A 12,604-nucleotide genomic window follows, 5' to 3' on the forward strand; every position below is an offset into this window, starting at 1 on the left:
GCTGGTGAGATGGCTTAGGGGTTAAAGGTACTTGCTGCCACTCCTAGAAACCCGAGTTTGATCCCTCGGACTTATGTGGTAGAAGAAAGGATTCCTGCACATTCTTTTCTGGATTCACACGCACACAGAATACACAGAATAAATAAATGTACAATATTTAATAAAGGCAGAGTTTTCTTGTACCGACAGCCACTCTCAAATAACCACCCAGAGTCTTAATATAAATGCTCAGCCAATAGCTCAGGCTTGTTACTAACTTTTTTTTTTAGTTTTATAATGGATTTATTTTTAAAGGGTAAAATATTCAGACAATTTAAATACAAGTCCAACAGAACTGCTGTCAGTCAGCCATGATGCAATTGGGCATTCTCAGAGTCTTCCCGATAAGGAAGAAGGTTCTGAAACTTTATTCATATACATCCTTCTTATCTGCAATGTAATCTACAATTTCTTGTGGACACATTAACTTCTCTGCATCTACATCAGGAATTTCAAATCCAAATTCGCCTTCCATGGCCATAATAACCTCCACTTGGTCCAAACTGTCCAAATAAAATGAGAATTTACTGAGAACTTCTCTGGGTCAATCTTGTCATAAAGTTTCTAGACAGAGAGCACTCGGTCCTTAGTTCCCTCTAACGTCAAAGGTGTTACATTACTGTACCACCGGCACAAGTGTGTGACCCTTCGAGGCAACTAGTGAGGGCCAGAGCGGGCTGCAGAGTCCCAGACCTCCTCCGGGTTCCCACAGAGCAGACAGGCCAAGGCCACTGTGGGAAGTGGGGCAGCGGCACGAAGGACACGGGCAGGCAGCTGTTAGGAGCTTTTACACTGTCAATTAACCAATATTTCTTATCTATGCTTTGCCACGTGGCTTCGTACCTTTTCTCAGTCAGACCTGCCCATCTTGCGTCTCTGTGCCAGCTGGTGACTTCTGACTCCCATCACTCAGTTTGGCTCTCCTGTCTAACCTTATCCTGCTCAGCTATTGGCCAGACAGCTCATTTACTAAACCAATGATAGTGACATATGTTCACATGGTTCACATGGTGCAAAGGAATATTCCTCAACTTTAAGTCTTTCAAATTTCTTAAAAATGGGCAAGTAAGTGTCCAAGGAGGTGGGTGATTCTGTGGGTAAAGGCATTTTGACAAGCCTGATGGTTTGAGTTCAGTAACTGGGTCTCAGCTGATGGAAGAAAACTGACTCCTTCAGGGTCCTCTGAGGGTCCCACATGGCATGGCACATGAAAATGTTGCCTCTCTCTCTCTCTCTCTCTCTCATGCAAATGTTGCCCCCCCTCCACACACACACACACACACACACACACACACACACACACACACACACACACACACAGAGTGAGAGAGTGATTAAAGGTGTATACTTCCATGACTAGCTAAAATGATTTTTTGTAGTGACCCAGTTTTCTTAAAACACAGAAACAAACAAACAAACAAACTTCAGTGGGGCGCTGGAGGCACACTTCAAATCCCAGCACTCGGGAGGTAGAGGCAGGCAGATCTCTGTGTTTGAGGCCAGGCTGCTCTACAAAGGGAGTTCCAGGACAGCCAGAGCTGTTACACAGAGAAACTGTGTCTTGAAAAACCACCACCACTACCAAGAAAAACAACAAATAATCCTGGCCACCACATGTAGTTCAGTACCGTCTGTCAGTGCCCTCTTCTGGTCTGCAGACCGACACACAGACTTCCATTATCCATAGTAGATCGATATCATTATCAATAATCGGAAAAAAAAACCCAACAACAAATAAGGATTCAAAGATGGGGAGGAGGAAATTGTAGGAGCCACCAGAACAGAGCCCACAGAAACAACTAAGCAGGGCTCACAGGGGCTCACAGACTGAAGCGACAATCACACATATAGGCTATGGCTCTTGGCTTGGTGTTTTTGGGTGACTCCTGACAGTGAAGTGGTGGTGTCTCTGACTCTTTCACCGGCTTTTGGGACTCTTTTCTTCCTGCTGGGTGCCTCGCCCAGTCTTGATGTGAGGATTTGATTTGTGCCTGGACTCATTGTATCTTGCTGTTCATTTGATGTCCAGATGTCCATGCTCAGTTAATGTCCCTGGGGAGCCTGTTCTTTTTTTCTTTTTCTCTTTCTTTTCCTTCTTTTCTTTTTTTTTTTTTCTTTTGAGATAGGGTTTCTCTGTGTTAACTTTGGAGCCTGGAACTCGCTCTGTGGACCAGACTGTCCTCTAACTCACAGAGATCTGTCTGTCTCTGCTTCCCAAGTGCTGGGATTAAAGGTGGGCGCCACTAATGCCCAGTCAAAGCTTGCTCTTATTTGAGAGGAGGGTGGGAGAGAAGGGGTGGATCTAGGGGAGAGGAAAGGTGTAGGGGCTGGGAGGAGTTGAGGGAGGGGAAGCTGTGGCTGGGATGTATCTTATGAGGAAAAAATATATAAAAATTAAAACCAACAAGGATTCAGAAGTCAGGGTTAGTGCTGGCATATCTCTAATTCTAGCACGTGGGAGGCTGAAGTGCGGCTTTGAGGCCAGTCTGACCCACACAGCAATATTCTGTCCCAAGATGAGTATGACGGTATATACCTGAGACCTCCAAACTTAGGGGGTGAGGGCTGACGGATCAGGGTTCAGGTCATTCTCAGGTACATAGTAAGTTCAAGGCCAGCTGGTCATAGCAGACCCAGCTCCAAAACAACCAACCAACTGAACATTCATATTTATTTTTGGTTGTTTTTTGAAACAGGATCTCACCATGTAACCCTTGCTGACCTGGAACTTGCTATGTAGATCAGGCTGGCCTAAATCTCAAAGAGATCTACCTGCCTCTACCTTCCCAGTGTTGGGATTAATGGTGTGTAACATCACATCTGGCTAATGCATAAAAATTTTTTAAAAGGAGCCTTGCTGGAGAGGTGGCTCAGCAGTTACGAGAGTGTACTGCTCTTGCAAGGGCAGCTCACAACCACTTCTAAAGACTCCAGTTCCAGGGCACTGGACACCTTCTTCTGGCCACCTTGGATATCCAAGTGTACAAACTTGCACGCACAAACACACACACACACACACACACAGAGAAAGCAGCAAAATAGCAGAGTGTTTATAATAACTATTTTAATTACACTGATTAACCTAAACGGCAACTGTTACAGAAAGATATTCCATAAAATTGGGAAACCACTCAGGCTGGGGTGAACTGGAGCCTCTGCAGACCTCAGCGCACTGGATGGAACACCTCCAGAATCTCACCGTATGTCTTCCTCTCTGTGAAGGAAGCACACCACAGTCATTCTTAAGTTACACTTAAAACAAATTCGACTTCTTGGGCTGGGGATGTGGCTCTGGAGTGGAACACTTGCTGCGGTGTACGAGGCCCCAGGCTTATTCCTCAGAATTCATAAAAGAAACAAAGGTTTGGGTCTGGAGAGGCAGCGCAGCAGCTAGGAGCACAGGCTGCTCATGACTGTGACTCCAGTACCAGGGGACCCAACATTCTCTTCCGGCCTCTTCTGTGCGTGTGCACACACCCGAGGGCAAAGCATCCATATACTACTACTGCTACTGATGATGATGTAAATAAATAAGAAGAGGGGAGGCCCTGGATGTGACGAGGTGGTGAGAGGGGCCATTCAGAACGGATATGTTCTTATAAAGGAAATTTCCTATGGACTCGACTATATGGAGTCCACACAACCAGACAGTACCTGAAGCCAGGGACATGGACAACACTAACCCAGGAAAGGTAGACAAAGCAAACAAAGAGGTTCACATGAAATACCTTTCTCAGGAAAATCTTCTGGATGCAGTTTGATATACCCAAACATGTCACGGTCCTTCAGGGCATACAAATACTCTTGACGTTTTAAAAAATAATATCCGACAAAGTAAAAGGAAGTAATGTATAGAAGCTGGCGATGCAAACCTGTGATTGACAGACCCCAAAGCAACAATCAGTCAGAGCACACAAAGGATTTCATTTTTATGTTGCACCCCGGGGAACACGCCCCCTCCCCACCCACCCTTCAGGGTCTCACACGGCTCAGACTGGAACCGTATCTCGGAGAGCAGCAGGACTGTTCACCAGCCTCTTTCCCACACCCAGACCATGAAGCTCATCAGTTCCACCTGGTAAACACTTCTCCAGGAGCTTAACCACTCTCAGGACGGAGCCCCCGGCTCTGATCCAGTGTTCACCTGGTCACCTTTGACCCCTCTCTCACTCGTCTATGAAGCACATGCTCTGGCTACTGCAGCGCCGAGCAACTACATCACGCTATGGCCTCAGACACCAATTTCTCTACAGTGGCTTCCCAGCTTGTGGGGTTCAGAGGAAGTGCTGGTTTGAAAGAAAATGGCCCCCATCGGCCCACAGAATGTGGCACTATTCAGACTTGTGACCTTGTTGGAGCAAACGTGGTTTTGGGGGAGGAGGTGTGTCACTATGGGGTGAGTGGGCTCTGAGGCCTCAGACGCTCAAGCCAGGCCCATGTGGCTGTCTTTCTGTTGCCTTCGATCCGGAGGTAGGATCTGCAGCTACCTCTCCAGCACCATTGTCTGCATGAGTGCCACTAGGCTTCCCACCATGATGACAATGGACTAAATCTCTGGACTGCAAGCCAGCCCCACTTAGATGGTTTCCTTTATAAGAGTTACTGTGGTCATGGTGTCTCTTCACAGTGACAGAAACCCTAAGGGCTAGAGAGATGACTCAGTGGTTAAGGGCACTAGCTCAATTCCCAGCACCCACATGGCAGCTCACAACTGTCTGTAACTCCAGTTGAAGGGATCTAACATCTTCACACATTTATATATGTGGGTAAAACATCTATGCACATAAAAAAAAAAATCTAGCAGGGTGGTGATCCACCTGTCTCTGCCTCCCGAGTGCTGGGATTAAATGTTGCATCACCACTGCCAGGCTGGGTCCAGGTTCTTCTGCCTCAGCAGTCACTAATTCCCCAAACTGGTTCTGAGCCCGGGTAAGCCAGTGCTAGGAGCTCTCCAATGTGCTGCTGGACTACACAGTGGCCCATACTCGGCAGAAGCCCTTACACACGTTTTAGACACTGAGGCCAGGACTCAAGGCATGGCTTGGCCTTGCTTCTCCAGCTTCCTTTCTCTCTGTAGTTTTCCTCCGCAATCGCTTTTCCTTTCTTTCATTTGATGAGCCTAAACCTGGAAGTCATTGTGCTATTTGCATATGATACATTACCAATGTTAACCTAAAAATCCACAAACATTTAATTTTAAGAGACTTAATTGCCAACTAACTTGAAGTGGTTATCAACAAGGTTTTTTGTTTGTTTTGTTGGTTGGTTTCAAGACAGGATTTCTCTGTGTAGTCCTGGCTGTCCTGGAACTCTCTCTGTAGACCAGGATGGCCTTGAACTCACAGAGATCCGCCGGCCTCTGCCTCCTGAGTGTTGGCATTAAGGCTTGAACCACCACCATCTGCACATACAAGTAGATTTTTTTCTTTTCAACAAGGATTTTTAAACACAAATGACAGGCAACAGAGTAAGAAATTCTAGGCCGGGTGGTGCTGGTGCACACATTTAATCCCAGCACTTGGATAGTAGAGGCAAGCAGATCTCTGGGAGTTCAAGGCCAGTCTGGTCTAGCTACAAAGTGAGTTCCAGGACAGCGAGGGCAGTTACACAAAGAAACCCTGTCTCAAAACACCAAAACCAAAAAACCCAACAAACAAGCAAGCAAAACCAAAAAACAAACAAACAAACACGCTACACATTGGGAGTTACTTAACAATCTCTTGGGCAAAGCATGCCATGAGTGGAGACAGTCTACGAGCTGACTGCTCAGTAACTGCTGTAGAGCAAAACAGACTTCCTTCTGCACTGCCACCCCCAACAGCAGCACAGGGTGTGCATGGAGCTCAGACCTCGTTTCCTACAGAGACAGAGATTTCCTTGGAATTAAGTCACAGCAGAGTAGAGACAGTGTCACACCCAAGCATCTGCTCTTCTTTTTCTTGGAGAAAGGGGGTCTCATAGCATAGCCCGACTGGCCTGGAGCTCACTTTGTAGACCAGGCTAGCCCTGAATGAAAAGAGATCTGCCTGCCTCTGCCCCCCAGGGGCTGCATGCCCCACCACACCTGGCACAAAGCTTCCTGAAGCAAAGCTGAACGGACACAATGAGGTGCCACGAAGTGACACCCAGTCCACATTTCTATCAAAGCACTTCTACTATTCTGAGATTCTGAGATGAGTAACAGATATTTATTTGTATTTCTGACTGACTTGTTTTTTTTTTTTTTTTTGGTTTTTTGAGACAGGGTTTTTCTGTAGCTTTTGAAGTCTGTCCTGGAACTAGCTCTGTAGACCAGGCTGGCCTCAAACTCACAGAGATCCACCTGCCTCTGCCTCCCGAGTGCTGGGATTAAAGGTGTGTGCCATCACCGCCTGGCTCTGACTTGCTTCTTAGGGCAGTTAGTTCTTCACCCCATCTACTCAGTTTGTGCCCCAGCGTCTGGCACAGAGAAAGTTTAGTTACTTCCTTCTCACTCAGCATCTTTTGTGTGTTACACACTTTATCTACAGGACTCACTGAGCTGCCGTGAGAAACACACGAAGCTCTGTTATTCTCATTTGTTAGATGAGAAAACCTGTAGACTGATCACATGACCTGCCGAAGGGACACAGACAGAAAACAGTGGAATAAAAACACATAGTTCCCAAGTGACAGGCTTAGATGAATGGTGTGTGTGTGTGTGTGAGAGAGAGAGAGAGAGAGAGAGATCTCCCTAGCAGTACAAACAACCAACCAACCAACCAAAAAGATCACTTCCAAGAGAGGTGGGATTCCAAGAGTGTATGGAGTGCTAGTGGTCCTAGGAGGTCATGGATGCGGACCTCCAAGCCTAACACAGAGATGACTAACTGGGATGATTTCTAGTGGCTGGAACCATTTCGTTAGCTCCAACCGATGGTTTATATTGCTGACAAACCCAACTAAACTCGGCTCATTATCCTAATCTCACACACGAAGCAATCCAATACACCTGCGTTCAGAAGCCCTTGCACCTCCTCCTCAGGCCTAGAGAACTCTTTTAACTTTGCCTGATATTCAAAATTAAGTTCACAGATAGTGAGGTGGGTAAGGGCACTTGCTACCAAGCCTGAGAAGCCGAGTTCAAGCTCCAGGCTGTCATCTGCTCCACACGTACCCAGACACAAATAATATAACAAAGTTCAAAGACACCCAGAGTTAGTTTCTTTCTTTCTTTTTCTGTCTTTGGAATTCTACAGTTCTTAGCACAGCTATTGTGTCAGCTATAATCAATCTTGACAGGAAGCCAGTGACATACTCTATAGAATAGAAGGCTTGCTAGTTTAGTGACAGTCCCCTGCTCAGTAGGTTGCTCCCAGAACGGCAGCAGCGGTAGCGTCTGGCAGTTTGCACACATTAACCCCTTCCCCAGACCTTAGGAATCAAACCGGTATTTTCACAGGATCCATAAATTATTCTTCCAGGCTTCAAGTCTGTGGAGCTCCGCCCCTTTAACTAGTCACGTGACCGTGGGCAAGGGGCTTTAACCGCTCTTGGGCTCCGGGTCCCCGTCGGTGGTACTACTTTCCCATGTTTCTACTTTGTTTCTGACACCTACTGCTGTCACGCCCATCCGAGTGACAGCAGCGCGAGCCCCGGAGTGCGCGACCGTGTAGCACGAACTAGAGCGCGAGCTAACGATGGGATCCAGAGTTTTCTGCAGCGCCGCACTCGGTTCGGTTCGGAGGAGCTCCGGGAGGCGCCCGCCGGGGGAAGCAGGGATCCGGGGTGGGGTGGGGGACCACACGGCGGGCAGCCCGCGCCCCTCCTCCGGGCGGCTCCCGTGCACGCAGCCCTCACCTGCTTTAAGCACAGGCCGCCTCTGCAGCGCGTTATTCAGCAGGCCGGCGCAGTAGCCCAGGAAGCCGGTGTAGACGAGGCGCGGGTCGTTCAGTTTGGGCGGGGGCAGGCTCCGGGCCTCATCCGGCAGGAATGTCAAGGGCTCGTGGCCCGGCCGGTTGTTCATCATCTTGATGCCGGTTCCCCGTGAGGTCTGACCTCAAACACTCCCGGCTCCGAGAGAAACCACGGCGCCCACCGCCGCGACCGGTTCCGTTCTCCTCCGAGCTCCGGGCTGAAGGGCAGAGCGGACGGCGGTGCAGCGCCCAAAAGCTTCCCCCGCGCGTGTAGCGTAGGAGAGGCAGCACGCGAGGTTCCGGGCTACTAAGTGGCCCACAAGGCGTGAAGGCTCGCCTTTAGGTTGGAGTGAGAGCTCGGGAAGCCAGATGGATCCAGTCCAGGGGTACAGTAAATGACCCAAAGTGGGCAAAGACTAGGAGACATTGATATTTATTTATTTTTGCCCAGTTCTCACATAGGAAAAATTTCCCCAGTTCTCCCTCACCCGTCCCTCCGCCCATAGTTCTTCAGTAAAAATTATCTTTGCATTCAACAATCTTCAGTAAAGATTATCTTTGCATTCAACAATCAACACCCATAAGTGATCACGATGGATAGTTAATTTATTGAATTCCGTAAAAGCTAGCTTTCTGGGGTTCATTTGCAGTTACACCCTCCAAAGACTAAAATTAAGGTACGGCCAGCAACAAAGTATTCAGCGAAGGCCCAGAGCAGATTATCTAACCTGTTCTCGAGATTCAGTTCTGGTGATAGTGTGCTAAATGATTCCCTCTGGGCCTTCAGGTCTAAGTACATGGCTGAGGGGACTGTTCCCTTAAGGAGTGAAAGAAAGAGGGAAGCTATAACATCAGATAATTGCCCAGTCTCTGCTCACTTTCCTAGAATCAGGGCTGTTTCCTGATTCTGAACTAAAATGTTTTCGTGTCCTGTCCATTCATTGGTGACATTTTTCATTTTATCCAGAAGACTGCTCACTAAACCACAGGTCAATACAAATATATATGCATCAAAGACCCGAGTGCTAGTTGGTGGTGGTGGTGAACGCCTTTAATCCCAACAGCAGCCTGGTCTACAAGTTTCAGGACAGCCAGAGCAGTTACACAGAGAAATCTTCTAGAAAAACAGTATGATCTCTCAACCATCAAGCCATCTCTCCAGTCTCGCACACAATACTGATAAAATTGTTAATGAACCATGCCTGGAGTCCACAGTCTCCGTGTGTACCAATACGGATCCTTTATCCATCAGAATTTCCCAGCACTCCCCCTTCCATCTGCAAGTGTTGGACTCTAGTGTCCAACCCGAGAAGGAGTCACCCCCAGAGACCACCTCATACACCACAGCCGATGCAAAAGCATGAGGATTTTATTAATTCTGTCATGACAGGGTCCCCCAGCATTCGGGAAGCTGAGAGACCCCGACTAGCTGGTACAGTCTACTTTTAAAGGAGAAGGCCCCATAGAAACAAGGGGGGTTGTTCCTTGACCATTATGATTGGCTTATTCGAAAAGGGCTAATACCAATAATTGACTGGAGAACTATTGTCAGATTAGATGAGGTAAGAGGTCATTTTGACCCCGTTTCCCAGGGGACTGAGTCAAAACATACGTGTATGGGTAATTGTTCAGGAACTGAGTACGTGCATGTGTACCTGTTAGGTCCTTGGTTCCCAGGGGAGGAGGGAAAGCACTAAGGCATGGAGGCTGAGAGGGTTTGGAAATGGCTTCAGAATTGTCTTAAAGTCTTACACAAGCCTACACAGTGTACCTGGTAAACCTGTTCAGAGTGTTGCAGAATGTTCCTTTCCACTGTGTGAAGATGTGTCACTGTGGTTAATAAGGAGCTGAGTGGCCAATAGCTGGGCAGGAAGAGGTCAGGCGGAGCTTCTGGGGACGGAGAGGCTTCAGGGAAGAGGAAAGGCAGGGTTGCCAGCCAGACTCTGAGGAGGCAGCATGAGCAGGAGAGAGAGGATAACAAGCCATGTGACAGAACGTTGATTAAAATAAATGGGCAAATCCAAGTTATAGGAGCTAGTGGGACAAGCCTAAGCTAAGGCCAGGCTTTCATGATTAATAAGTCTCTGTGTTATTTGGGAGCTGGCAATACAGAGAAAGACTTGCTACCACAGAGCTCTTTGGATAAGAGAAATAAATATACCAGTGGGGCTGGAGATGTAGCTCAGCTAAGAGGACTTGCTTGGCGTGGATGAGGCCCTGGGTTCAACCCCAAGCACCACATAAACGAGGTGTGACACCTGTACGGACTCAGATTTTCTTTTGTGTGTTATTTTTTGAGATAGGTTCCCATTTCACAAGATGGCTTCATACTTGCTATGTAGTTGAGGATGACTTTGAATTCCGAACCTTCCATGCCCAGCTTATTTTTTTTAAATTACATTTTATTTTTGTGTTTATGTGTAGGTGTGGATGTCAGAGGACAATTTGTAAGAATTTACCTCCTTCCATCCCAGGGATGGAACTCAGACCTTCACTTTGGCCCACTGAGCTACATTGCTAGTGTGGAGAAGCTTGCGCGGCTCAGGAAATCCCCACACCAGGTGGGCATTCTCATTCTGCCATCCCGTCACGTTCAGAGTGACAGTCTACAAATCGTAATTTAATTTGCACTGGCATTGAAATTAACTCATTGAACTTGATCATGCCAGGCATGGCAGCACACATATACACATACATACACACAACACAAAGGAGTTAAAGGTGGTGCACACCTTTAATCCCAGCACCAGGAGGCAGAGGCAGGGGGAACTCTGTGAGTTTAAGGTCAGCCTCGTTTACATAGTGAGTCCCAGGACAGCCAGGGACAGGCTTTGAGACAGGACTCTGTCTCAAAGAGAAATAGAATCACTTTTAGTTTTGTTTTCTCAAATGGCTTGGTGGCTGGCAAAAATGTGGCGAAACATTAGGTGTTAGCTTATAGTAGTTTGCTGTTGTTTTTTTGAGATAAAGTCTTCCTATGTAGCCCTGGCCTGGTGTCAAACTCAGAGATGCTCCTGCCTCTGCCTCCCAGCGCTGGGATTAAAGGCATGAGCCACCATGCCTGTTTTCAAACTATATTTGTTTATTGTGTGTGTGTGTGTGTGTGTGTGTGTGTGTGTGTCACACGGCACACACAGAGGTCAGAGGAAAACTTCAGGAGTCAGTTCTTGCCTCCCATGAGTTCTGGGGACAGAACCTGAGTGACAGGGTTTGTGGCAGACACCTTTACCGTCATCTTCGTGGCTCTATTTTGCTGTTCTATTTTAGTCAAGATTTTCATGTAGGCTGGCCTCAACCTCATTATGTAGCCAAGGGTGCCCTTTAACTCCCGATCTTCTGGCCTCTAACTATTGGGACCTGTGCCAAAAAATCTAGACCCCTATGTGTGATTTGAGGAAACAGGTAAACACAGTCATATATTACAGCTATTCTTGGTAGCAGACCCCTAGTTCAGAGGGGAGTAGAGAACATAAACAGCAACTGATAATCATTTTAGAGATAAAGACACCACGGGAAAGAGTGGTTAAATAATGTCCGATGGTGCTTGCCACTAAGTAACCAGAATTCAACCATAGTACCCACTTGGTCAAAGGAAAGAACCAACCGACTCCCCTGTGTTATCCCAGACTTCCACAGGTGGGTGCCATGGTGTGCACACACTTACACATAAATACACATAACGAGAGCTTGCTTTCCAAGCAGGCTGTATGATTCTTCTTTAATCACCGTGCTGTGCTAGGTTTAATGTTTACACATACACAACACCATGTGAAGCTGGGCCTGGACACGGTGCATGGGAAATGGGAGAATTAGCGTACGCTTTCCTTTCCCTCTGGCACAATCCCCAAGACCCCCACGACGACACTGGCTGTGGGCTTTCTTGGGTCTGTAGTGGCTAACGGGTAAATACCATGTATACCATTTCCTGTGTCAGCTAGGGCGGGCTGAATTTGGAATGTGGCACATGGTAGGAAACCTGAGAACCTAGACAGAAAGTGTCTATGAAGTAGTCTCAAGAAAAGGGAGAAAGGGGGACATGATATGGGTAGGGACAACAGCTGCTCTTGCAGAGGACCAAAGTTTGGTTCCCAGCTTCCAGACTGGTGTGGGAGGTCCTTCTGTCTATGTGTTGCTTTTATTGGTTAATGACTAAAGAAGTGCTTTGAGCCTATGGCAGAGAAGAACAGAACTAGGCAGGAAAGCTAGGCTATGTGCTGGGAGAAAGGAGGGCGGAGTCAGAGAGACACCATGGAGCTGCCACCACACAACCTGTAACTCCAGTTCCAGGGGACTCAACACCCTCTTCTGGTGTTTAGACTCCAAACACATACGTGGGGGCATACATGTACACATGGGGGTGCACACACACAAAAAATTAATCAAATCTTAAAAAATAAGTCAGGCAGTAGTGGTGCACACCTTTAACCCCAGCACTTGGGAGGCAGAGGCAGGCGGATCTCTGAGAGTTCGAGGCCAGCCTGGTCTACAAAGGGAGTTCCAGGATAGGCTCCAAAGCTATACAAAAGAAAAAACACAAAACAACAACAACAAAAAAAAACTCCAATAAATGAAGGGAGAGGAGCTAAACCCACTCCAGTGTGTTCACAAGAGGAAAGTGCAGTATCCTTGTCTGAACCGCAGGGCTTGCTGGGAGAGAGTAAACAGAGTCCTTACTGTGGCCTGGAGGCTCA

The 12,604-nt window shown here is 47.5% G+C and overlaps 1 protein-coding gene across 1 annotated transcript; it reads right to left on the reverse strand.

The window, feature by feature from the left end:
- Positions 1-3,086: 3,086 nt before the first annotated feature.
- Positions 3,087-8,153, reverse strand: Ndufc2 (NADH:ubiquinone oxidoreductase subunit C2). Its single transcript, XM_048435120.2, has 3 exons — positions 7,858-8,153; positions 3,768-3,911; positions 3,087-3,253 (listed from the first exon to the last, which is right to left on the reverse strand). The coding sequence occupies exons 1-3, from the start codon at positions 8,024-8,026 to the stop codon at positions 3,204-3,206; spliced, it is 363 nt and encodes a 120-aa protein (XP_048291077.1). The 5' UTR covers positions 8,027-8,153; the 3' UTR covers positions 3,087-3,203.
- Positions 8,154-12,604: the final 4,451 nt, after the last annotated feature.

This window comes from Myodes glareolus, chromosome 24 (assembly GCF_982192425.1).
Source record: "Myodes glareolus chromosome 24, mMyoGla1.1, whole genome shotgun sequence".
NCBI classification, from domain to species: domain Eukaryota; kingdom Metazoa; phylum Chordata; class Mammalia; order Rodentia; family Cricetidae; genus Myodes; species Myodes glareolus.

Coding starts and splice junctions, on each gene's coding strand:
- Ndufc2 (XM_048435120.2), bottom strand. CDS start 8,026: ATGATGAACAACCGGCCGGGCCACGAGCCCTTGACATTCCTGCCGGAT. Junction 3,912..7,857: donor GCGGCCTGTGCTTAAAGCAG/GTGAGGGCTGCG, acceptor TGTCAATCACAG/GTTTGCATCGCCAGCTTCTA. Junction 3,254..3,767: donor AGAAGATTTTCCTGAGAAAG/GTATTTCATGTG, acceptor CTTCCTTCACAG/AGAGGAAGACATACGGTGAG.